This window comes from Erithacus rubecula (assembly GCF_903797595.1).
Source record: "Erithacus rubecula genome assembly, chromosome: 6".
Taxonomy (NCBI): domain Eukaryota; kingdom Metazoa; phylum Chordata; class Aves; order Passeriformes; family Muscicapidae; genus Erithacus; species Erithacus rubecula.
This window is the reverse complement of record NC_136688.1, coordinates 8,460,515-8,487,661: the sequence shown is the minus strand read 5'-3', so window position 1 is coordinate 8,487,661 and position 27,147 is coordinate 8,460,515. Positions and strand designations below refer to the sequence as shown.

The 27,147-nt window shown below is 37.3% G+C and overlaps 1 protein-coding gene across 7 annotated transcripts in view; it reads left to right on the top strand.

The window, feature by feature from the left end:
* The window catches only part of SBF2 (SET binding factor 2), a 226,433-nt gene that overhangs the window by 170,404 nt on the left and 28,882 nt on the right, over window positions 1-27,147 (top strand). For 4 of the 7 annotated variants that reach the window (XM_079309372.1, XM_079309370.1, XM_079309371.1 and 1 more), the window contains exons 18-29: window positions 7,889-8,059; window positions 8,964-9,220; window positions 10,439-10,611; window positions 10,863-10,936; window positions 11,315-11,510; window positions 11,793-11,920; window positions 14,126-14,301; window positions 15,199-15,344; window positions 18,691-18,889; window positions 20,483-20,679; window positions 24,524-24,661; window positions 25,606-25,701. In XM_079309372.1, the coding sequence (XP_079165498.1) occupies window positions 7,889-8,059; window positions 8,964-9,220; window positions 10,439-10,611; window positions 10,863-10,936; window positions 11,315-11,510; window positions 11,793-11,920; window positions 14,126-14,301; window positions 15,199-15,344; window positions 18,691-18,889; window positions 20,483-20,679; window positions 24,524-24,661; window positions 25,606-25,701 (1,951 nt within the window). The remainder of the gene's footprint in view (window positions 1-7,888; window positions 8,060-8,963; window positions 9,221-10,438; window positions 10,612-10,862; window positions 10,937-11,314; window positions 11,511-11,792; window positions 11,921-14,125; window positions 14,302-15,198; window positions 15,345-18,690; window positions 18,890-20,482; window positions 20,680-24,523; window positions 24,662-25,605; window positions 25,702-27,147) is intronic. The other 3 variants (XM_079309375.1, XM_079309374.1, XM_079309373.1) reach the window with 1 other exon arrangement.

The following is a 27,147-nucleotide window of genomic DNA, read 5'->3' as shown; positions in this document are numbered from 1 at the left end:
TCCAAAGCTATTTTTAGATAGGGGAAAAAGAAATTAAGCAGGAAAGTGTAATACAGGTATGCAAAAAGTATAAAATAGGTTAGCATATTAATGGGAGAGAAACTAGAGAATGTTTTTAACATGTGTCTTTACAAGGAATTTAGAAAAATAATTACTGTGGTAGGTTTGCTCTGTTGAAGAAACTGGCTTTCCCAGAATGATAAAATAATGGAAAACATAACTTAGCAATCTGTAGTTTCCTTCCTTACTGGTTTGTGGGAGGAAGTACTTGGTCAGGGGGAAAAAAAAAAAAGGAAATTCCCCCCATTTAAAATAAGACATAATGACAAATTTTGTAGTAAATTTCTGTTACTGAGGGACTGACCCACTATTGCCTGGAATAAAGAGGAATCTTTCTGTTGCATTTCCACATCATTTGTAACTGATTCCATTTGAGCTTGTTTTGTAGAAACGATACCACCTAACTCTGGTTTAACAATTTTAATTTCGTTACAGCTCTTCTCTTTACGTTGTTACTTCTAGGGGGGATTACAGTGTTACAGAAATTCTGATTCACTTCGAATTTTCACCATGAAAGAATTTCTGGTGGCTTAATTAAAATCTAGTAAAGCTTCTGACCTTAAAGTGAAGGAATGTAAATGAAGTCACAGAGTCCCCCATGCGTTTTCCATATGTGTAAGTTCAACTTCGCCTCCTCATCGCTCCGTCCTTATCTCACTAGAGTGGAACTTTCTGCATGAAAACACAATTTCCTTCATTGAGTTCCATTTCATTATTATCCCTCATGATTTGAGCAGTCTTATTTTATGTTTCCATGAGAGAGCAAATGCTTACAGATGGTAAGGGAGAGAATTAGCTGCTGTATTTGTGGGTATTCCCTGCTTCTGTGTAAATGTCTCATTTGCCATTCTAGATAGCTCATCAACAATTTAAACTGTGACCAAAGAATTGAGGTGTCAAAACTGCTTTGCTCCCTTACACATCTGAGTGATTTAAGCCCATAATTGGAGTTTGTATCTCCTACTCTTGTTTTCATCCATATCCCTGCATTTTTGTTCCATTTGCTGTTTCTGTATCCTTCATGACAGTACCTGCAGTTGGAATTCTTGGTAGGATGCTCTCCTAGGCTTCCTCTGATTCATCACAGCTCTTTGAACTTGTGCATTCCACATCAGCTCCTTGTCATGAGTTCATTACACTGTGCCAGTAAGAATTCACAGGGCAGGTGTGTGGCTCTCCTCTTCCTCATGCACTGCACATGCCAAAACTGCATCTCATCATTTGGCAGAGCTGTTCCTGACAATATCCTGCTCTGTAAGGCACTTCCATTCAGTACCTCCACAATCATCTTCTGTGTCTGTTAGTCAAACTGGATTTTGGTTAATCCTTCAGAGTGCAAGCTCAGTTTTCTTGTCCATACTTTCAGAATTCTGCAGAATATTGTGGTTCCTGATTTTGTCCATCCTCTTTCTTTCACCTGAACCATGTAGTATATATATATAGTTTGTGTTGCCAAGATGAGGTCTACTACTGATGTCAAAACTTTATTAATTTGCAGTTTATATTCTGTATTGTATCCTTACATCTTACAAATATGCTCATCCTGTTCTTGAGGGCTGTTGGGGACTATTGCTTTAATAGTTCCTTCAGATAAGGAAATGCTGCATATTGAGAGAAATTCAGAACTAATTTGACCAATGGAGGCAGAGAATGCTGCTGTAGAAGAAGGAAATAGTAATTAGAGAACAACTAGAATGACAGAAGACCTTAAAGTAGTTACTTTAAAGTAGTTACTTTATCCCCTTGGGAGATTACTTAGATGCTCTGTTTAGCTGGGCTTTAAGTTACATATGAGGTCATCAATAATTCTAAGAACCATTATTTGAATATAGATAAAACCCATGAATTTGTGGGGTTTACAGGGTTTATTTGTCTCTGAGCACAGATCTGGATAACAAATCTGTTGCTGTGGGTTATTTTTGTGGGTAGAGCCAATGTCACCACTCACAGGTGCACACTCACTGCTGAACCACCTGATCCAAAGGGATTTGGTGACTTTTTAGAAGATTTTCAAAAGAACGGTGTCAAAGTTTGAAAAAGTCTTCAGATGGATTCAACACTTTTATGGAGAATTTCTGGAATCTGTATCTTAGTTAATGGATTTAACCCACCAAAACTTTATTTGGGAGAAAAATAAAACTATTTCTCATCCACTTTGTGGAGTTTAACCTTATTTAGAACTGTGAAGTTCTGGTCTGAAAATGTCTTCTCTCTTTTTTGTGGGATCTGAACATACAATTTTAGTTTCCTTTCTTTCTTTCTTTGTATAACAGAACTATTTAAATCTGTTTTTATCTCATTGGAGAAAGAAGTACATTAGTATGTGTATTATTTAATGTTACAGGGAACTTTGTATTAGCATGTATCTATCTTGATAAATCTATGTAGAAATGTGAGGTATTCTGCATGGTTTTAAGTATTGTCTAGTAAATTACACATGACCTTCAGGAATCTAGGATTACAGACCATGAGTAATTAGATGTTTAAGAGACTTTTGCCAGAAAATGTATACAGTAAATAAAGCTCCATCCAGCATTACATCCCATTTTTGCAAAATTCTAGAATTCTATTGCCCTCTGCTGGTTTAGTGTACCTGGCTGTGATTTGGTAGCGCTGAATTATGAGTGAATTGACCTTCCTTTTATTTTTCATGGTGAAATAATAGTAGATGACCAGTTTAATGGACCACTTTACTACTCATTTTGTTTTGAAATAGAAGTCAATCTTGAGTCTGGTTTGGTGGCTTTCTGAAGGCAGGAGAAGGGGTAAATTTTTTTTTTTTTTTTTTTTTTGTTGCCAAGATTTTCAAGTTGGAGAAGAAACTCAGTTTAGTATTTCATCCTTTTTATTTTTTTCTAAAGCAGTAAAACAGAAATTAGCAGAAATTTTGCAGTTCTTCCTTCATGATTTTATGACATTTCCACACATTTGTGTGCACAGTATGTGTGAGTATAATTTAATACTTTAGACCAAACAGAAAAGCCATTCATTGAATTGAATTTTTTGACTGATGTTGTCCATGCAGCTCACAGTCAGGCTTCACCACTTCTAGCTATCAAGCTACAAGTGAGCAAAATGGGGGTGACTCTAGCTGGTTACAAGATCTTTAAAAGCTGAACAGTCCAATTAAAAACTAACACTCATATTATTTGTACTTTTGACCCAATAACCAAACACCTGTGACCAGCACTGCGGGATTTTCTATCCAACCAAAAACTACTCCCTGAAACTAGGAAGAAGAAGGAATAAAAAGGAGAAAGAGACAATGCCCAAAAACATCCCTCTTGTGCCATATCCATTACTATATTCTAAAACCCCAAACTCAAAACCCTTCACCATGTGAAATCACACACTTCTAACTACACACCCATGATTTTAACTCCATTACTCAAATTTGGAAGCCTTCTCTAAGGCCTCAAGTCAAAAGCAGTGTTCTCCTGGGGGTCAGTGTCAGAAAGCACAGAAAGTTCCAAACTCCCAGGCTTCCAACATGTGGAGCATGTTTTTGTGCATAATTTAGTTTGCATTACTTGAGCAGCTGTTGCCTGCAGTAACTGGTACCTGCTCCTGATGTGCAGTAGGTGCTGACTGACTGGTGTTCATCTGAGCAGCTCTTTAAATTAGCAGTGCCACTGTGTCCTGGTGATCTCTAACACTTGCAGGTTCCAAGGATAACTGTGGCCAGTAGAGGAGAGGAACAGCTTTGGATGCAAAGGTGGTGCAGTAGCTTCCTTACAGAGGCAGATGGAGAATCCACAGCCACTGATTCCCAGAGGAGCTGCTGCTCTTTGCATTCAGCAGCATCCTCCTTCTCACTTGTTCTGCTTCATTTGCTCAGCAAATATATCCAAACCAACAACTCAGGCTGTCAGCTGGAGACAGAAATATACTTTATTTCTGAACTCATCTGGATTCCTCTAAAAAAGAGGTACTGTTGTGTTTACCCCTTCATTTCCAGGACTGAGAGACATGCAGCAAAATCCTGTGAGAAAAGAGCTGTTAGCTATATTCATACAATTTTTATTCTTTATGGTTTGAAAATCATTTTTCCACTTTGCAATCAATAGCTGGATCCTCTGCTTTGCTATAATAAACTTCTTTATTTAAGCTTTTGTGGTGCAAATGGTAGTCAATTGCTGAATGACCAGCACAACACTTGCTTTTCTTTATCAGAAACAAGCAATCTAGATAATTTAATGTTACAGAAATGTTTTTTTGAGGGCCTGGACCCCACAGCAAGGTTGGGAGTCTTGGAACTGGTGCATATTTCTTGCTGAGCTGCAAATACCGTTTTCACAATCAGAAGTATCTAGTGTTGGGAAACAGGGAAAAAACTCTAGGCAGGTGTTATCCAGTACCTCTCAGTAAGGTGGAAATAATGGAAAGTTAATCCCTGAATTCAGAAAGTTGCCTGTATAATCATCTATTGCAAGTCCCAAACATACCTTGTGTTTTCCCAAAATGTAGTATGTAATTAATTATTTTGATAGGAGTAAGGTCTCTTTCATATAAGAAAGGAGTGTTCATGGGTTTTAAAGTTTCATTAATCTATTTAAAGAGCTCAGTGTCCTTTGCAGAAGTAAACTGATTTTATGTTGGTTATTACAATTTACACCTCAATGCTCTTTCTGTCACACTGACAGCATTAGAATAAGGACCTCATCAGTTCAAAATTATTTTTTATTATTTTCTTCTGGGGTCTCTTCTAAGCTGTCAGTCCCTAAATCCTCCCTTATAAGTAGGAAATTCTTTTGCTGTCTCCTGCATTCATTCTGTCTAGCAGGAGTGAGTTATTGGGACAGAGAGAAGGAGCACAAATACCGGTGTAGTTTTGCTGCCCTGTGAAGTTGTGTTTTATATATGCTGTATTTCTTAATGGAAAACAAACTACTGTTCTATTTAAACTGGAGAAAATCTGAGCAAGTTCTTTTGAATGCAGCAGTAAACACTGGGGCCCTTTTGATGTGTTAGATGAGTTTCCATTCTAGGCAAGTGGGCTGACTAAGCACTCTCAGCATAGAGAATATAGACACTGCAAACTTCATGGAATGCTTATATTTGTACCAAGAGTATTTTTAGTCCATGAATTTAGGCTGCATAGGAACAACAGTGTGCTTCTTGAGGCTGGTATTCTTACTGCTTCTATTGCAAACAAACTAACCCAAACAAGCAGAGAATCCAAAGTGATTTTGCCCAAAATAACTGGCAGAGCCAGGAACTGCAAGTCCTGATTTTGATTCTGTGCTCTGGCCACTATCAGGTTTTGCCATTTGTTTCAACACATGCAGGTGATGAGAAGAATAATATTTATGATCACTGAGCTTTTTTGATATGTTTTCTTTCATGCTTTTGTAAACAAACTTTTTTTATTTGGTCTAGGGTTATTGTCAGTGTTGATTTACATTGCTATATTTGAACATAAATCTCCATTGTTTAAAAGTTATGTTTTGTGCATGGCTGTTCCTGATTTTAAATTATGAGCACAGGAAGAGCATCTAAAAGCTCCTCAGCTTTCCTGTCATGTTTGTCCCCATGTGAAAATAATTTATTTCATTTTTATTTCTTTAGATCCAGGGTTAGGAGCTTAAACTTCCTTTTGAGTTTGTGTCAAAGATTGCCCCTTTTCTATCCAGTTTACACAATTACCTGGTTTGGGTTGAAGCATCAAAGGCAATTGAAGAGGTTGGTAGTCAGTTGTCATCTTTGTGTGCATTTACTGCACGAATTGATGTGAGTTAACCCTACCAACTAGCTAGGCTTCAACAGGCTTTTTTTCCTCCCTTTTTCCTTTTGTTTTTCCTTACCCTTTTTCTTTCCTTTCCCCTTTTTTCTTCCCCCTCTTCTTGACATTCATACTTTTTTTGCAGGTCTGTTGTGACTGGGACTTCAGTCCCAGTGAAAAAACAACTAATAAATCAAAGTAAAAGTCATAATATGACTTTAGCACTACCCTTTGCTTTCAAGCTAAGTTGTCCACATTTTTATTGCATGATTTACCCATCATCCCTATTCCTCTGTAACACAGATTTTGTGCATCTGGAGTTTGAGGTAGGTCAGTGGTTGGGCCAGATCAATTTGTGGGCCCTGTGGTGTGTCTTTTGCATGATTAGGTTTTTTCAAGGGAATGTCCAGCAATCTCTACAAAGATCAGTAGGACACTGTTTGTGCTGACCTGTTCTGGAGGGGGAGATCAGTTATCATTTCCTGTGATCTGCCATCAGTTGCACCACATCTGAAACTTGGGAGTCTGCTAAACAAACCAGTTATCTGCTCTCTCAGTCTGTATTGAATAAACCAAGTCACATTTAACATTACTTGAATGGATGGAAATTTCTTAATTGGTTACCAAGAAATTTTGATGAAATTCTGCATGATCAAATCAAAATGATACTGCTCACTTTTAGATGACTGAGCACAAGAAGGCATTTCAATTGGGTAAATTTTAGTAGCATGTCACATAATATTTCCTCAGATAAAGAATTTTCAAGAACCTTAGATAGGGAATAAGTCCATGGCACATGATCAGGACTTCCAGTTCATGCTGTACTTGGAGGAGCATAGTAAGGAAAACAGTTTGAAGAATTACAAAACCAGAAATCTGCAAACCAGACTGCAGAATTTTTGGTTGCAATTTCCTACCCTCCCATTTGAATGCCCAAGTGCCAGCTAGGGAAATATTGGAAGTACTGGCTGTTCTGTACAGTTCTACAATTACAAATATTAAATGGAGTAGTATTCATGCTCTCCAGGAAAGTGGTTCAGAACATAATCACTTATGTAAAATCTAAGTTCTAGATGTGTTTCAGATATGGGTAGTATTGTGTGTGATAGCCATTAAATGAGGCACCCAGTAAGGTACTTTGTTCTTCAGAAATAATCATAAGCACAAATTTAAATGACCTGCACCTTTGCTAATCCAGTATACAACACATTGTTTTGTGGCCTTATTTTTTCAAAAAGTAAGAACATATGAGAAAGGATTTCATTCTTTATTATTCAGGTCATTGAAATAAATTTTCTTTCTTTATATGTGGTTATCAAGATTATTAAACAACTCCCTGGGAGGCTAGTGCAACCTAAATTAATAGATGTACTTGAAATAAATAGTTTGTTGATAATGACTAATGCTGTAACAATTCTGGGTTTGTCTGAGACTTTGCAGTGATCCAGACACTTGTGACTTCAAAGAACATACCCAAATTAGCACTCTTTCAGGAACTGGATTTGGGTCACACAGTTCAGTAAATAACACTGAAGATAACGATTTATCTAATCTTCTGCTGTTGCAACAAATGCAGTTTATTGGAAGCACTCAGTTGACACTTACTTAAAATTTCATTGCTACAGTTCTAAATAAGATGAGAAATAATTTTCATCTGTTTGAATACTGATTCTATGCTGTAGGACCAGGTTATTAAAAATACTGTGGTTTGTTGGCAGGGAAGATGTTTTATATTACAAATGTGTTCTGTACTGTTATCACAAAATTCTTACCTCAATTCTCATTTTTCTACTCTGAATTAAGAAAACCATGCCTTGCTCTGGCATTAGATACAACCAGTCTAATAGCACAACCTCCCTGTGTGTTAATTTCCTGAATGGCACTGGAGATAATTTTGGGATCATTTATAGGGTAATTTATGGGATAAATTATAGGATAATTTGTCTATCCCATATTGCAGAACAAATGTTGATATATTAGTACATACTAATACTAATCATATATATACACATATATGTATGTGTGTGTCAATTCTGAAGTCATAGCCTTTAAAAGAAATTGAATAATAGGACTGATTTGTCAACTTTGCACATGTTTTGCTTTCAGAAATTAGCACCTGGGGTTAGTCAGTTTGCTTACACCTGTGTACAAGATCATCCTATCTGGACTAACCAGCAATTTTGGGAAACAACCTTCTACAGCAACGTGCAAAATCAAGTTCGCTCCCTCTACCTTACAGCCAAAGATGACAACCATGCAGTACAGTTGAAACAAAAGGTAGGAAAACACATTAAAGTATTAAAGTACTGTTTTTATTCACATATTAATTGTCTCTTAGGTTACACTAAATTATGTTTTTTCCAGTTTTATGTGTTTTTCTTTCATTTTCTCCCATACCACACATTATACAATAACATGAAAAATACAAGAAATTCACATTTATCTGCAAAGCATTATAATTTTATGTTAGCTCAACTTAGAGTGGAAAAAGCATTTGCAAGACACTAGTCAGTCATTAATTTAACATCAGGCTTCAGGTCACTAATATATCAGCTGCCAGATTCCTTTATTCTACTTTGACTCTGTGCCATCTACCTAGTTTACTTTAATGTAATGCTAGAATTGGACTCCAAAATATAAAAACATGAATGTTTCAGCTGGTCTGGAAACTATTTATATAAAAGCTTCCCTCACCTGAACATCCTAGGAATTTGGAAAATATTGCCAGCATCGAGCCATGAGCTGCATGTTATTTCTCAATCTGATTTATGCTTGTTCTTATTTGGGCTAAGTGGATAAGCTAAGGAGAGCAGCTACATTAAAATCAGTAAACCACTCTGAAGAAACATGGAAAATTGGATGGCATAAAAAAAGACCTTAAAAGCCATGATGCAATGATTTTATTTAGATCTGTCCACGTTGTGCTACTGGTGCATTTCAGTAAACTGCTCTCAAAGCCCTGTTCTCATAATCATAACTCTCCTTAAACCCTATTGAGGGTTTTTTTATTTGCTCTTTCTTTTCAAATGAATATGTAATTTAAAAATCTGAAGAAGTTTAATTAGCAGTTTACTAAATAAAGCTTTGGCTAAGCACTGTTTTTTAACAAAAAAAACAGTAGGTTTTTTGTAGCTTTATAATTTCTTCCATGTCTTTATATTTCTTTCTCTGTGTCTTCTAGGAGAAAACTCCTGCAGACCAGGACAAGACAGCAATGGACCTGGCAGCTGAGCAGCTGAGGTTGTGGCCAACCCTTAATAAACAGACACAGCAGGAGCTGGTCCAGAATGAGGAAAGCACAGTTTTCAGCCAGGCCATTCATTTTGCCAACCTCATGGTCTACCTGCTGGTACCACTGGATACAAGCAAGAACAAGCTGCTGAGAACATCAGCTACTGGGGACTGGGAGAGTGGAAGCAACAGCATTGTCACAAACAGGTGGGTGTCCAAGGCCACTGCTCATCCAGCAGGATGGGTACATGGCTGTACTCTAAATTCCAGATTGTTTCAGCATCTCCACTTCCTCTCAAGTTCAGTAGTTAAGGAGAATCAAAGTCTAACATGATTCCTCTCAAATAACAGAACTTTGTGTGGAGTGATTTACTTCCATTTAAAGGAACATTTTATTGTCCCAGTAAGAATTTTTAATCTAGTAATGCAGATGTTGAAGACAAACATGGGGTTTGGTGAGAAAGAAAACAGCAGCCCCAAACCCACTCTGTTAGTTTTTATATAACCACTGTATGAACATAAAATCAAGAAAGCATTTGTATAGCATCTATAAAATCAGCATTTCTGTGCAACAGCTGCAAAGGAGGAAAGGCACTGAGGTCACAAAAAGCAACAGGGCTAAACCACAATGGCAAAGGTTAAATTACTAAGGAAGCAGTAGGAGTAGAACACCAGTTCCATTCATTCCCTAGCATGCAAAGCCAGGACATTTCATAACAATCCTTCCTCCCTCTGTGTGTATTGTCTTCATTATCACCTCTCTGTACAAATTCTCACTTGATAAAATTATGGAACACTGTGTGAGAACACTGGCACCAAGTAAAAGACTATCAGGATGAAACTCCCTGTGGAGTTACTCATTTCTGCTGATGACACAAGTTTAATCTCAGACATTAGGACATGCTTAGTAGAGTGCTTGTGGTATATGTTGCAATCTATGAATTTGGCCCCTAATATTATTATGGGAGGCATTTTTTAGATATTCAAAGTACATCTCCCACTGACTTGCTTATCTAATGCACAAAAAAATTTCTTATGATCTTCTTAGCTTTTGATTACTTTACTCTGCAACCTAAAAATACATTTAATGTAACTTTCTCTATTATTTGCAAATACCCATGACTTTATGAAGAGAAATACTTGAATTTATGAAGAGAAGATATAGAGCTCACTTCCAAAAAACTGTTTTCTCTTCTGGGTCTGTCTGTGCTGGACTCATGGAAAGAAAATTGTCCTATATCATCATTCATGAAGTTTTGGCAATGAAAGTACAATGTGATTGTGGTACCACCATATGCTTTTAGCAAGTTATGTGAATTGTAACTCAAAAATACCCCCACAGCTTGTCAGTGTCTATCCAGGTGTCATATGTGCATCAGCAGCTGAATTGTTGACACTTGTTCATGTTTTTATTTCTGCTTTCAGCATTGCAGGCAGTGTTGCAGAGAGTTATGACACTGAGAGTGGCTTTGAGGACTCGGAGAACAACGATGTTGCAAACGCAGTCGTGCGCTTCATCACCAGGTTTATTGACAAGGTTTGCACAGAAAGTGGGGTCACACAGGATCACATCAAGGGTCTGCACTGCATGATACCAGGTAGGAATTGTCACAAAAAGTCTTTCTTTTCTTTTTTCCTGATTAAACAAATGCACTTTCTAATTTGAATTACCTTCATTTAAATTAGAGTGTTAGATTTCTTTTCCAGACTGTAAGTGCTGTTGAATCTCAGATAATTATTTCCTTGATGTCAAAATTTGAGTATTTCAGAACTATCAGAGTTTTAATTACAGGGCAGCTTTCTCTTTCACATTGCATGAGATTGCATTTATGGTGTTCCTGCTTTCCAGGCATTGTAGCAATGCACATAGAGACTCTGGAGGCTGTCCATCGTGAGAGTAGGAGGCTTCCACCAATACAGAAGGCAAGTGTTATGAAACATATTTGTATTCTTTACAAGTATTAGAATCATGAAATCTAGTCATCTTTTTTTTTCCCCTCTCATAATGTTATGAGGAAGTACTAAAACGTTAAAAGAAAATTTCCACCAGTGATAAATAAAGTGCTTGGCTTTGGTCTTATGAAATATGAAACTAGTAGAGCCAGACTTCTGATCATAAACAAGCTGTTGCATGCCCACTGCTTTTTGAGACCCATTTCTCTTCATTAAGTCCAAACTCCATCTCCCTTCTTTGGACTCAGTGTCATAACAATTTTGTTTTTAAGCTTTTAAAACCAAATATTGTTACTAGCCTGAGGTATAGCACTGATTTACACTTACACTTCCATTTATTTGCATCAGCCCAAAATTCTACGGCCAACTTTACTGCCAGGAGAAGAATTTGTTTGTGAAGGTCTCCGTGTGCTGCTGGATCCTGATGGCAGAGAGGAAGCCACAGGAGGACTGCTTGGAGGTCCTCATATCCTCCCTGCTGAAGGAGCTCTGTTCCTTACCACTTACAGAATTATATTTAAAGGCACTCCTCATGATCAACTGGGTAAGAAAATCCAAATAGTGATTAATGCTGGTCCTTCAGATAAGCAGGATTTTGAGTTGGCCTGTCCACCTATTGAAGCATCAACATCATTAAATAGTTTTTTGCAGATGCTGGAAGCAAGTGACAGGAAAAATATTCATGACTTGGTGTTCTCTCTGAAATTGTTACGTAGAAATAACCCTGTGTTCATGTTTCTTTGTGCTTATTCACTCTTAGTTCCAGCAGAGTGAGCAGAGCAGAGCTGTGCTGTGATCTAACAGTGTCTGTGTGTTGTATCCTCAGTTGGGGAGCAGACTGTGATCCGCAGCTTTCCCATTGCCTCCGTCACCAAGGAGAAGAAGATCAGCATCCAGAACCAGCTGCAGCAGAGCATGCAGGAGGGGCTGCAGATCAGTTCAGCCACTTTTCAGGTAAAAGGAAGTTTTGTGAAAATTGATGTGGCTACAGTCAGCTCAGAGTATTTATGAGCAGCACTTTGCCCTGGTATTCGTGAAGAGTCTGGTTTTCTGCCCCGTAAGATCAATAGACAAGGCAGAGCTCATAGAAACCCTGGCATGTCTTGGCCCACTTGATATTTACAGAAGGTTGCTATTTTCACATTGGATTTCTTTGATTGCTTTCCTCACCTGTTTTGGAACCAGAAAAGGGCTGGTTTGGGTCCAAAATCCCTTCATGTAAGTAGAGGCCTAGGGAGGCTAGCAAGAACCTGCTTTCTCTCTCCTCCAGCTACATGGAATCAATATGGAAAAGCTCTGAGTATTGCTTTCTTCTCAAGGTTTGTCACTTCACCAGCTTTCTGTTAAAATCCATGGCAGAAAGTCATGGGATGTCACACATGGAAGCTGCACTTCCCAAGAATCTTTAGAGTAGAACCAATGAGCCTCTATATGACAGGCACAGATCTTGGAATTTTCTGTAGGATCCCCATTGGTGTTTTCAACAAAAGTGTGTGTTGCAGGGTAAATGATAGAGATGGACTTGTAAAAATTAGGAATCTTGGAGTCTTCCCTGAATTTTCCTTCTTGGTTTTGATCCTAACTGTGGTCAAACCCTCAGAGATCAAAAGCTGCAAGCAAAGAGTTTTATATCATGGACTGAAAGTAGACTGCAGTGCTTAAGATATTAAATACTTTGCTGAGTTGACTGACTGCAGAAGCATATTTTTATTGAGAACAATAACTCAAACATTTGAAAATATAGCAAAATAACATTTTACTAGTTCCTTACAATAATGAACATAATTTAACTAATCATTTTTCAGTATCCTCTTCAAAAGCACAAAATTAGGAATGCAAATGAGTAAAACAAGCAAAAAACTTTTGTTCTTATGGACTTTTGAGAGGACTTTTATTTTCCAGAAATCTTTTTACCAGAATACTTAGCATGCTTCAATGATGTGATAAATACAGACACAGCTCAGTGTTTTCAGAGCTGGATTCGGGTCAAACATCATCTTTGCTTTTGTTTAGCATAGTTTTGTATTAGGTTATGAGAACAAAAACAATCCACAAACAGTCTCTTCCCTGTCCCCTATGTAACAGCCAGGGTTCAACAGAGGATGAAATAGCCCCTCCCCTTTGGTTATTAATTATGATTTTCAGATGGGTTTGTATGCAGCTATGCTCTTTGATATCTTTAAAACTTCAGATCAGTGTAACCCTGAAATACTGAAGAGGTCCTAGAGGACCTTTCAAGGAGGTCCTAGAACAACAGAGCCGTTAGTCATTTGGAAAGTATTTACAAAACAAGTGAAATTGGAAAAGCAAGGATGAAATCCACCTCCTAGATGGCAAGCAAAGGAATTTAAAAGGTGTCTAGGTATGCACTCAGAAATAGAGCTCTAGGATATTTCTTTGTTTGCTTTCTCCACATTCTTAGAGTTCTTTTGGGCCTTTTTATGGATTCCGTATTTTCTGTCTCTTATTTGTTTTCCCTGAATTGTTGACTTCCTTTCAGCGGAGGATTATTGGATTGGATTTTCTTTTCTCCCCAGAACCTTTCAGAAAAGCAGTTTTAGTCATGTGGATGGATCAGTATTGAATAGCACAAGGTTATTTCATTTTTAAGAAGCAGATTTCACTGTCACATTTTTGTTACTAGGAATTTTCTATACTTTGCAAGGTAGGTGAGGCCAAAATTGGAAATCTAAGTAATAGAAATATAATGGTTGTGACATATGAATGCTGAAATTGCTGGCTTGCTGAGTCTTTGAAGTGCATTACCAACCTCAGTTCCCAGTGTAGGGGCAGAACTGGCAGACAGTTTCCCAGCTAAGCTGTCCCATGTGACCAGAATTTGAGCTGTTGTAGATGTCCTAGCGCCAGCATTACGACTTGGATTTACCAAAATATTTTGTATTTGATCTTACGAGAATTCCAGATGCTGCCTAGTGAAGATACCTTAGTGTTAGGATATAAATTTAAAATAGGGAATAAAAAATTATTTTGCATGTGTAGTAGCCATGAAAATAAATATATGTACATACTTTTGTATTTTCTGAAGGGCATAATACTGTGAAAGCATGAAAATTCTGCTACTATATTTTAGAGTCTTTCAACTTCTGAATTTCACAGATTGTTTTCCAGTTTCTAACACGTCATGTCTTTAATACACAGTTAATTAAAGTAGCATTTGATGAAGAAGTAAGTCCAGAAGTGGTGGAAATATTTAAGAAGCAGTTGATGAAGTTCCGTTATCCTCAGTCCATCCTCAGCACTTTTGCCTTTGCAGCTGGCCAAACAGCACCACAGATAATTCTACCAAAACAGAAAGAAAAGAACACTTCATTCCGGTACAGTCCTCCTCCTCCTCCTCTCTTACTGATGTTCTTGTCTTGCATTATCCAAATGCACTGAACAACCTGAAATTTCTGCACAGGTGGAGATCGTGTCAAAATAAGGGATTGCTATTTTATATCTCTTTGTATTTCCTAAGAGAGAGATTAGTAAAATACAGATGTTTATTTGAGATAGGAATTATATTATTTATCTAAACTTCTGGCTGCAGTAGATTTGAATGAGCACCTTTCTACATTTTGAAACACATGAAATGAAAGTAGCATCTTGAGATATGCAGCCTCAACATCAAAATAAGATTAATTGTGTATTACTTTATAATTAGTAGCCTAGTGTGGATTAGGATTTATTTGATTCTGTGCATTTGCCCTACTGGTTTTTAATTTAGAGTTTGAGCTTTGGGTCTTCTTTCAAGTTTTATGTTGATTTTTACTGGACCAGCTGCATCATGAGTCTATTCCAGAGTGGTAGCTCTTGTGATTCTCTGTTGATTAGTGCACTGTTAACACAGGAAATAGAATCCCAAGCTAGTAATGAAATCCTAAAACTTAATTTCTATCTTTCCTTCCTTTACTTCAGCAACTTTCTAGACTTTTCACATGACTAGCAAAATGAAAAACCTAAAGAAAGATAATTTCTGCTTGTTCATTACCAGTAGGAAAAAAAAAAAAAAAGACACAAATTTATCTCCAAGTAATAGAATTTTTGTTTAAAAATTAATATAGAAAGCAATTTTTCTGAGGTTTATAATTGTATGTATTAAGTGAAAAATGATGAAATCGTGAAAAATGATGAAATCGTTTTTCTTTGCATTTGTCCTAGAAATCTGTAAATGCTATCAGGTAGAATCAGATGAATCTTTCAAAATACTTTTTTTTGTTTTGCATTCATAGTACATTCTCCAAAAGCATTGTGAAGGGAGCAAAACGTGCTGGGAAGATGACAATAGGGCGCCAGTACTTACTGAAGAAGAAAACAGGAACCATAGTGGAGGAGAGAGGGAATCGGGCTGGCTGGAATGAAGATGATGATATCTCTGGTAAGAGTGTGACTTTGTTATCCTTGCTGGTTCATGAATCTATCCTGTTATGCTTCCATTCTGGTCTATTGAATGAGAAATTCCTGGACAGGAAAGAGAAGGGTTTCAAATCTGTGCATTTAGTGAGTGAAATACCACTTCCCATATTTTTGGTTGAAATTATTTTGGGGTAGAAGGTAGAAAGGGGTTTGGGCACTTGGTGCAGTTTGTGTGATGGGGTGGAGTTTGACTTTCCCCAAAAAGCCTCTTTTCCTCCCATATGCTGCTGTCTGTATATCCTTATCTGGACCACTGCTAATTTATAATAAACCACTAGAGGGAACCAGATTCTCCTGTACATAAACAGGTGTTGTTTTGTCAAAGCATTCTTTCTTTTTTAAAAAAATGTAGGCATCTCAGATAATGAAGTGTTCGTCAGACATTGATAATTTTGTCCAGACATCAAACAGGCTGAATTTTCCATTGAGTATTTGTTAACTGAGCAAGGCAACTCATGTGACTTAGGAGCAGAGGTATGAAAGTTGTGTAAAATAGGACTGAAGGCTCTGTTCTCTCTGAAATGGAAGAAAACCATTAAAAATACTGTTTCTCTTCTTTCATTTCAGATAAAGTGATGACAAATAGGTGAAAAGAAAGTTTTGGAAAATATGGAGTGTCTTTAGAGTGCTGAAAAATTGCATTCGTAATTGAATTTCCAGCATCTTCCTGTAGTGCTGAGTTAACATGTGTTCTGATGTTGCATGTTCTTTGGGTTAGAAACAATTCTGCAGGCTGTACCTGGGTGATTTTGGGGTGGTTTTGTGTCCTTCACCCAGAGACACCAAGCAAGTCATACCTGTGTATTCACAGTCTCTTGATGATGAAGTTTGAAGATTTTTTGCATTGCAGATATACAAAGCAACAGTATTCTTCCATGAATACAGGTGTTGTATAAGATTAGTGATAGTCACTTTTTTCCTTCCCTAACAAAAAATACAAAATTATAACTTGGGAGTCTTCAGGCCTGCTGCTTTCCAGGTGTCTTGGCTGGGAATGTGTTAAGGTGAGCACAGGCTGAGTTTGCTTTTCTCTCCATGTAGCCCTGGCACATCAGGGACAGGGAGCTGTCAACAGCAGTGACTGCTTCAGACAGAGAGCAGAGAGCCACAGGGAGTAACCACTGCAATTCCTTTATACTGACTGCTGGGGCTTTGGCTCTGTTTTTGACTTGCTTGCAAGTTTCAAAAACTGAAGTGTAGGAAACTATGCAGCTCTGCCAACAATGAACTCTGTACAGCAGGTGATGCACTGTCTTAAAAAAGAAATTTTAAAGATAGGGCTGGAAGGAACTTCAAGAGTAGGAGTAGTCCAACTCTGCCCAAGGCAAGATCAACATACTTCATCTGTTCCTCATAGGTGTTTGCCTAACTTCTTCTTAAAAGCTTTCAAAGGTGAAGGTTCCACAACTCTAGGCAGCTCATACTAGTACTTGAACTATCCTTAATGCTGGAGAAAACAAGCAATTTTCTGAGATTCAGGGCTAAACATCATCTTGCTGCAATTTAAACCCTTAATTTCTTACTCTGCCATTATATACATATAGAAGAGATGATTCCCCTCATTCTGATTGCAATGCATAATGAGTTTATGATCTATTGGAATATTTTTCTGTTCTCTTCTGAATGTTAAATCTATGCAGTTGTGTCAGTTCTTCATTTATTAGTCTTGATGGGCTTCTGATCATCTTCACTGCACTTTTCTCAGGCTTCTTTATGTGGTCCACCTATAACTTGCAATGTGATTTCAAAAGCTGGGCACAGTACTGTATTTATTAGTTGTTGCTAATGTGCATCTAATTTCCCTCAAATTCCTCCTCATCTCTTTGTTTTCAGAGTTTAGAATCTCTCAATCATTAGTAAATTCTTTTTCTTATATTGGTCATATGGGTGTGTTCAATAAAACAAGAGACTGTGAAACCTTCTTTTGAAAACAGTCATATCTCAAGAACAGTAAAGCAAATGAATCATGTTAAACTAGAGACAGCAAAATATCTTCATCTCCCTCTTCAGCTTAAGGACATGCATGGGAGCTTTTATGCTTAGCTTTTTATGCACAGGAGAGTGTTTTGCAAAATCTGATCATCAATCATGGGAGAAAAATCCATTTAGGAAAAAATATGTCACAAAATGCACCCTCATCTTGAGTCAGTTATAGCTTTCCATTCAAAGCTGTTAAATACCAAGATTTTGTATGACCTAAGAAAATTCTTTCTTAAACTCATTTGAATTAATTTCTCATTGTGTACTTTATACTTCTTTTTACCATGGCAAATATGAAAAAAGAGGAGACATCTAGAGTGTTAGACTTTATTCTTTAGATCAAGTAGAGATTTTTTTTTAACTGAAAAGGCAAAGAAAATTTTTCTTTTAGCTTTTATGCTAAGATGCACAGAAAAAAATCATAGAGGTACTACTCCTGTAAATTCTGAATGTTGTCTACTGCCAGTAAAATGTTAATCATAGCATAATTTTTATTTTCTGGATGCATTTAAATTCCAGTTTTATGCAATCCTGTTTCAGGTTTAAATCCTCATATACTTTTCAGTTCTTCATCCATGAAGAAATGCTTGTCATATGCACATATTTCAATGCTTGAGGTGGTAGCAGGTAACTGATACATGCTGTGAGCAGTAAATCTGCTCCCAGAAGTACTTGGAAATGGTTGAAAGTGTCACTAATAGGCAGGTGGCAGGTTTTGTACAAAAACCTTGCTTGACTTGAATTTCAGAGTAGTTTGAACTTGTGACATGGTTTTTTTATCTCTCATGGTTGTTTTTTTCTGCTTTGGAAAGGGCAGCTGATATGCACAGCTGAGGAAAGCTCCTGCCTGACATTGAAACTGAGACATTCAGAACCCAACAGTCATCTCTTGTGAAAGCACAACACTGAAACATTTCTTAGGCTGAACCAAACCTTAAAAAGATTGTTACCTCTTCTAAGATAGTTAAAAATAATAATTGTTTCATTTATTTTTATCTTGAGCATGTAATGAACCTGTAAAAATTTATAAATTGGTAAAGATTATCTGTCTTCAGTTCAAATGAATATGTGAGACAACTTTCTCCAGGATTTTATCTGGAGAGATGTCAGCCATGCCAGTCACAGTAGGTAACTTTGTGCTATAATCAGGTTTGCTGACTAAAATACTATTTTAGTTTATAAATTTGGTGAACTGTGACTTGCATGTCCTGGATTTTGCCATTCATCGCTGAGAGCAAGACAAACGTTTTAGGAGAAAGTTTAGGAGAAAGTAGAGATTTTGCTTGCTGTGTACCTGCTCACCTCCCCAGTAAGATTTTTCCCTTTAGTTTCAGATGACAGTGAGCTGCACACTGGTGGGACCCTGAAAGCATCAGAAAAATCCACCATGGAGCAGTTGGTGGAGCGAGCCTGTTTCAGGGACTACCAGCGCCTGGGGCTGGGCACCATCAGCACCAACTCTTCTCGCTCAAAAACTGAATACTTGAGAATAACTGCACTGAACAGGATGTATTCCCTTTGCAGGAGGTGAGTGTATCAGTTCACTTCAGTAGCTGAAACTGGACACACATCTAGGTATATCTGCATTAATATATTTGCATTTAAAGTCTTTTATGTTCCTATATAAAAAAAAAACAAGCTTCAGATGCATTAATCAATAACTATTTTCTTCAAATTAAAAAGTATGTGTTGCAGTTGACTTCATGAAAGCATTTGCTTTAAAAGTTTGTCATGTGCTGAAAGTCACATGCTGTGTTTTAGCACATCAGTGTTACTAAGTTCCTTTTTTTTTGTTGTGAAGGCTGATGTAGTTTGCTGACACTGCCCACAAAAATTCCTTTTAATACAAAAGCCTATCTGCATGAGTCATATCAGAAGACATTTGCATTCTCTAGAGCCAGTTTAAGCTGGTCATTGCTTTCATTATGGACAATGGAATTGCCAGGAAGAAGGGCACAGAATAAAAACAGTAGATCCTTTCTTGTTTTCTGACATGGCTAGAGTACTGGTTTTCCTTAGTCACCATGGAGTACAGTGCAGATGAAGGCATGAAATCTGTCCATTTTCTTTATACTTTGAACATCATGCAGACAGCACTTTCCTTCCCTAAAACCATGAGTTTTTAATATTCTCTACACTTTTATTGAAAATACAATTATCTGTATCTGAAACAATTGCAAATCTCAGGATATAAATACTTATCTACTGCTACATTACTGTGGTTGTTGTGTAGACTGTAAATACTATGTACATTCATTTTGTCTGAGGGCAGTTTAGTAAATGTCCAAGAATTGAATTTGCAGAAATAGTGTATATTGTATAGGGAATGAAAGTTATTTAGTAAGCAGTAGCTGTTTCTTGTTCCTCATCTTAGTTTCTTCTTAACATATGAAATTGGCACTTAAGTTGACTTTTGATTTTTTAGAGGAGATAGAAAGTCATATTTCATATTGCTTGAATCCTTCCTTCACTAGCATGAACAAAACTACCATCTTTCTGTGTTTTTTATCTTGGAAGGTATTATATCAGTGAATTTCCTAATCTCTCAGTGTGTGTTGCAGTGTTTTAAGCAGAACACAAAAATGCAGTGTCAAGCACTCTGTTCCAAGGACTCTGACTGTAAAATTTAAATGTATTTTTTCATAAACCAAAGACTATTGTTTTCATTTTGATACTTTAGGCAATCTAACATTCTTTCCGTTCACTTCTCATATTTCATGTACAATTGTCAAAATGGAACTACTGCATTATTCGTGTATCTCAAAATTCTGTTTTCTGCCATGCTTAAAAATAGGGATTGATTATAGTGACAGATAACAGATATGCTAAGAAGAAAAAACTACCAAATAAAATGTAACCTGAAATGGAAAGTGATTAGTAATGATAGTCTTACAAATTGTTCCTAATTCAATTTCTATTTAAAATGCAGTTTACTTAAACTGATGTATTTGCTAGGCTTGGACTAACGATCACTTAAAAAATAAAAGTAAATCCAGCAGTTAAGGTGTATTTCACTAAGACGTGTTTTCACCTTGTAATTCTAGGAAGGTTTTTTTTCATTGCTGAGCATTTTGAAAGCAGCTGTAATTGTTCAATTATCCCCCCCTTTGCTGTGTGCAGTTACCCTGGGCTGCTGGTGGTGCCCCAGTCGGTGCAGGACAGCAGCCTGCAGAGGGTGGCTCGCTGCTACCGCCACAACCGCCTGCCCGTCGTCTGCTGGAAGAACACCAGGAACAGCACTCTGCTCCTGAGGGCGGGGGGATTCCATGGCAAGAGCGTGGTGGGACTCTTCAAATCCCAGAACACACATCCCACGGGTGAGCTGATGCAGCCAGGCTTTCTGGGGAAGGGATTTCACGGGGGGAATGCAGGGAAATCAGGGGTTCGATGGAATCCAGTCTCAGGATAGAAGTGGTTATCTGATGTTATTAGTTACCCTCTGTCAAAATCTTGAATGCAGTTCAAAAAATGTGAGTGAATAGATTGGACCAACACAAGATTCATCAGAGTGCTTAGCTTTTCAGAAGAATATAATATTAGGGTAACATTAATTTTGGAAATAAAGTTCCTTGACTTCCACCATTCACAGGCAGTGTTTAGGATGCCTCTGACTGCCTGGATTTCCATCTCTTGCTGATAGATTTTTCAGAGTTAATTTCATGCTAAGGAAGAATCAGTATTTTCTTTAATCAAACTGATAATTGTTTAGAAATTATTCCAGAATTAGGCCATCATTTTTCTTTTTGGAAAAAAAAGAAAATGTGAGGTCCAGTTGGAGTAGCAGAAACTAAATAAGGTAGCAAAGAAATCCTTTTGTCCTGTTTTTGTTTGTGTTTCTCCCCGATAACAGCTAAAATGCAACTTAAAGTTTTGACTCTATTCAAGTGTGTTCTGTAGAATTTTTCAAAACCTGTAAGAAGCATACTGTGCACTTACAGACAAGTGGCATAAAAGTAATTTGAAGATTACATTATTTAAATACTTTTTACATAGTCCTCCACAATTTTTCCTTCACAGAATAGCTTTATGAAAGCCACATTTTTCCTTCTATTTAAGAACAATTTATACCAGACATAAGGAGGTTTTGGTGTATCAAAGTCACGTTATTTCAGAGATATCAGAAAAAATGTTTTTAATGTTAGACAGTGTCTGGACTGACTATTAAGGCTAATTTAAATCACTAATTATCTGCTGAATATTCATTGCTCTAACATTGTTTGAGTATCTCTCTTCAGTGTTTTATGGGAGCATTTTTTTAGTTGGAGTAATGAGCAATGAAGGCAATGAATTGAAATTTATAGAATGAGTTTTTGTTGAAAGGATTAATAAAAAGAATCAGTGAAGTAGTACCAATAGTTGACAGAGCAGCTGTCAAAGCTAATGGCTACACCAGTTCTTGCACATGTTTATAGTGAGAATCCCAGGCATGGCAATGCAAATTTTAATCTTCAGCTGATTTAATACTGATTGTCCTGGCTGAAATAAAGACGAGGCATCTTTAACCTGGTACAAATAGAGAATAAATTGAAAAAAAAATTTGCAGGAATAGTCTCCAGATTATGTAAAGACAAACACTTTGATGTGTTCTCTGGTAGTTTTCCCATGGTTTCTTTTCTTAATTTTATATAGCCTTTAATATTGCCATTGCCATATGTTCACCAGAATATTGTGGAGCAGATAAAGGGATTGACAGTAACTGTGTCTGATAAGTACTTGCTTCTGGAGTTACTGTTTCTTTTAAAGTGTGAAGAAAATGGAGATTTCCCTCAGGAAGGCACAGCAAGGAAAATGGAGGATATTTATAGGGTGTTTATCTTACCCTTAACAAAACTGGTCAACAAATGTAGTTACACACAGCTGCCTCAAGGAGTTGGGTGCAGAGAAGGAAAGCCCATAATGAAAAACACTTTTGAAGCAAACTAAGAGGTCAGAGATAATCTGAAGTTAAATTATAGTTGACAAATTAATTCTTTCCTAAGCAGAGACTTCATAGGAGTAGATTTTTATTGGATTGATACAAAGAAACAAGGAGGGCCTGCTGGAACTTACTGAACATTTTTGTGATTTCCTGTTACGTGGTGTGTTACACAAGTTGTCAAAGCATGGTTGGAGGTCAATATGTTATATAAGAAGCACAGAACATATTTTTAGAGAAATTATGCACAGTACTTTATTTCTGTGTGGAACCAAACTGCATGTGCAACAGAATTGTATTTTCCAACTTCTCTCCAAAAAAAAGATTATTAACAGATGTTCAGATATGAGATGGAGAGTGTATAGGTCTTTTGAAATGTTTCTTTGAAACCTGCAAGTTGGTTTCTGAATTACTGTGACCTCTCTGGGAATTTTGTTGCAGAGCACTCTAGTTCTAAATATGACATTCTATACCTAAATTAGCATTTATTAGGTCAGCTACCCTGTGGAAAGAACATTTCTGTGTCTTGGATGTAGTAACACTATCCAAGAGAACAGTTATCTTGGTTCAGGCTGAATTATTGATTGTATTAGGACTTGTAAGATAAAGATGGAGCAATATAAAGCACATATTAGCATTGCAGGACTAAGCAATGCATTTCTCTCCTGAGATAAAAATAAAATTGAATGGGATAAAATTTCTACTGGGATCTCCATCCCCTACCTTTTGTTCCAATCCACGTTGCTGTGGTGTGTGATACAGCACTGGAGAGGGGTCATTTCATAGAGATCCCTGTGCTGGAAGGGGGATGTGCTTTGAGTCACCTCTTTATGCTGATGTGATGGGATGAGGTGTGGTAAGGATGAAGGGGAAAAATTTCCATCTCTAATCTGTCACAAGGACAGTTTTGCCCTCAGTCATTTGGTTCTGGCATCTGCTTGGTTCTATGACAGACTTTGATGTAAGTCAAACTGTTTTCTGAAAGACACAGTACTCTTCACAAAATAAAACTTTGTAAGTGCCAGTAGTATAGACATTATCCTTTCATTAAGACAGTTCATTTCTTTTAATTTAACTAAATTGTTAAGACCTAAATTGACTTTTTGTAATACTGTTTCAAGGGCTAGGGGGCCCAGAGATCATTCCAGTGGATTTCAGGATGTGTAAATCCTGCTTAGGAGCAGAAGAGAAAATAATGTTCCTGCTCAGGCTTTTTCCACTTGGTCAGATAGAAACAGCATGATCTTTCCTGCAGGAAACATCATCACTTCCTAATGGTACTTTAAATTCAGATACTAATTTCTATTTTGAAATTTCTTTTGCCACCCCCAGCTAATTAGCTGACTGTCTATTAATCTCCAGCATAGAATCTGATTGGATCATCATTGAAGGAAACTATTTACAAATTACCATGGTGTTTTGTCAAAATGTGTTCCATCAAATTCTTTGTCTCTGATTCTGAAGTCTTGGTTCTTGTGAGCAAGATAACAAATCCTGCTTTAAGCAGCTGTAAAACTTTTGCCCTATAGTCAATCCAAAGATGGCAACAATAAACTGGAATTCCAAAAAAATTTTTTGGCATCTGAAAAAACAATTAACTGCCTCATTGATGCTGAACACTGTTTTGTCATGATGCTATAGCCCAGGACCTGAGCTTAATCTGCTTTCCTTAAGTCCTTGCACCTGGACACAATGGGTGGAGTTTTTCTGGTTGGAATTGTTTTTCTTATTTTTGAGGGGTTTTTTGCCTTAGTTCTGTGTTTTGTTAATGATTTCTTAACTGTTAAATGGGTACTGTATCCCAAAGAACCTCCAAATACAGGTAAGTAATCTTCCCTTTTCTGGAATGAGGAAGAGCTGGTTGAGTGTGATATTAACTTGCTTTTGTTAAAGAAATAGTTCTGTCTGTTCTCTGCACATTTTGCTGACAAGTAGCACAAACTTAGAAATGTTACTTTTGATTTGGAGAGTGAAGGAAAAGCTGTATGATCCTCACTGAGTTTGTGCTGATCACATAATGGCTAATGATGAATGTTTTAAGTAGTGGCCATGAGGTAAAAGTTTCTGAATTTCAGCTTTGTGTGGAATGCAAGAAAACATCTTGTCATCAAAGGAAAGGATTTTTGAACCTTTGACAGATGAACTAGGATATTTTCAATGCCCTGCTTTACACAGTAAGCCTTTTATTCTGTGTATTTGCAAATACTTTACTTTTGTAATGCATTCCATTCTTCTTGTGACTCCAGCTCCTGCTTCTCTAGAATCTTCAAGCAGTATAGAACAGGAGAAATACCTACAAGCCTTACTGAATGTGATATCCGTCCACTGCAAAAGGAATGGCAGTAACACTCTCACTGTTAGCCCAACCATTGCCCTGTCTCCAGGTAAAATTGGTTTGTACAGTGCTTTTCTCTGCCTAAGCTGACAAGTGATTTTCTCTGATTTGGTGCTAGTTCAGTGTTCCATATGAATTCTGTTGCTTAGACTTTCCAGGTAGCCTGTTCACTCTTGGTTTCAGTGAATATGTTTTCTCTATGTAAAGGATATTTATAATCTTTCCTGAAATACTTTTCAATATTAATCTTTTCAATATTAATGGCAGTAATGTCTTTTAAGCATAAACTGCATATTGAATAAAAGACTACCAAATTTAAAATGATGCAAAATCTGCTCTATTTTATATAATGAGGCAAAATCTGCTCTATTTTGTATAAGGAGGAAGTATGAGCTTGCAAGATCAGAACAGGTAATGCTGTTTAGCTGCAGCAGCAGTTGAAGGCATATGGACCTCTTTATGTATTATATACTCATAATGGGTTTCTACTAATGTCATTTCCAAATAGAGCTCTTTTTGCAGTGAAAACTCTTTCAAAATGCACTATTTGAGTTATGCCTAGGTGGAAACATGGAAAAAAGTAATCTGTTTTATTCCAGTTATTTTATGATGAAACCTGTTGAGGTTTAGGGGAGGGTAATCCCAAACATGTCAGGAAGGACTGTGTGACCTGAAATTTCGTCTGTCTTGTCTTAGTTGGTTGTAATTGGCCTAATACTGCCAAACAGTGGCTTTTCCTGTAAAGTAACACCATCCCAAAGTGTGTGTGCTTTGCTTCATTTATTGTAAAATATCTTGATTGCTTAGCTGTACCTAACACCTCCATACTGTTGCCAATGTATGCATTTGTCTTAAAAAATAAATCTAAGGTACAAAATTGGCAAGAATTAGCTGGTTTGGGTGGAAAAGGGCATTTTATCAGATATATTAAGTGGTAGTCTGGTTAACACTGTAGCTTTTTTAATCTTCTATTCTTTTTTTGGCTGACTTTAGGCACTGAAACGAGGGCTTCAAGAATGTCTACTGTGTTTAAGCAGGTAGTGCCAGGACATTTGGATGTAAATCTATCCAATAGCTTTGCTCGAGGAGGTTAGTAAGACTAGCTCCAAGTCTATTTTTTTAAGTAATAAATGGTGAAAATATGCCAGTGAAATAATAATAATTACTCTCTTTATTGATTCGTTGCTCTGTGAAAGAACAAAACAGAAATTAGGTTGGCCTCAGTCCATAACATTATCTAATTTCTGTTCAAATCCTTTACTTTCCACTGAAATAAAGTTGGTTTCATGTTGGAATTAGGGAAAAATTAAGCACTCAGGGATTACGTTTCTAAATAATTTCGGATTCATCCATTTTTTTATTTGTCTAGGTATGGCCTGAAAATGCATATTTTTATATAAGCATTTAATAGACTTTAGAATCTGCAGTTACAGATCATTCCAATATGTGTCTGAAGCTTAGCTGATGCTTCATAACATTACAAATAATCTGTGAATAATTTTACTCTAAGTAGTAAGGAATTTTGTGGCCAGGTATAGTAGGTAGGGGGATAAAATTTCTTTGGAAATAGTTATTCCTAATTACAGGGGCTCATCAGTATCATTTCTACAAAAGCATCTCATTTTGTTAGGGGAATTCTATCTACACTTCTAGTCTGATGAAATTAATACGATTTTGTAATGTGCATAAATTAATGCACCAAACTCCTTAAATACAGGTTTGATAAAACAGGGATAAGTCTATTCTGTAAGAGAGAAAGGATAAAAATACTTAGCAGAGAACAACTTCCAGAAGAGGTGGATGAGATTAGGGAAATTAAGGAAAGAATAACACAAGAGAGAGGGAGATAGGAAAATGCTCAGGCATGTATAGGAAAGTGATGTTGGGATTGTAGCAGAAGGGAGGAGAGGAAAGGCAGGAGAGGACATGGGCATCACCAGACTGGGGAATTCTGTGCATTTTCATGAATCACAGTGAATGCATGTTTCTTATCTGAGTTTTGTTTGTGTTCTGTGCTCACTGTGCTGTTCCTGTGCTGTAGCTGGAGATGAGTTGAGCTGGTGGTCTGGTGAGATAGCTGGGCTGGAGAGGGCAGGAGGGAATAGTGGCTGCAGCTGTTGCACAAACGGGGCTGTGGCCAGCCTGGCTGAGCCCTGCAGCAGTGGCAGCGCTGGTGGCAGTGCTGGTGGCTGGCAGCTGGGATTTGGTTGTGTTCCATCCCCTGGTGCCAGCACTAAAGCACCAGCAGCCCAGTGGGGCTGAGGGGCAGCCAGGGTGCTGCAGATCACACAGGGAGAGCTCCCTGGTTGCTGGGTGGAAGTTGTCTTTTGAAGATAAAAGGATTTCTGGAGTAACTGCTGCTGGTTTCTAGGATTAGAGCTCGTGGGAAGTGTGGCAGGCTGAGTTGCTACTCAAAGAAGAAAAAGGAGCCTGAAGGCAGTGTGAGGTCACAGATGTGATGTTTTATTTGACATTGAAATCCCTTGGCTGAATTCAGCAGTAATCAGTCCGAGGGCAGGGGAGTTATCTTGTGTC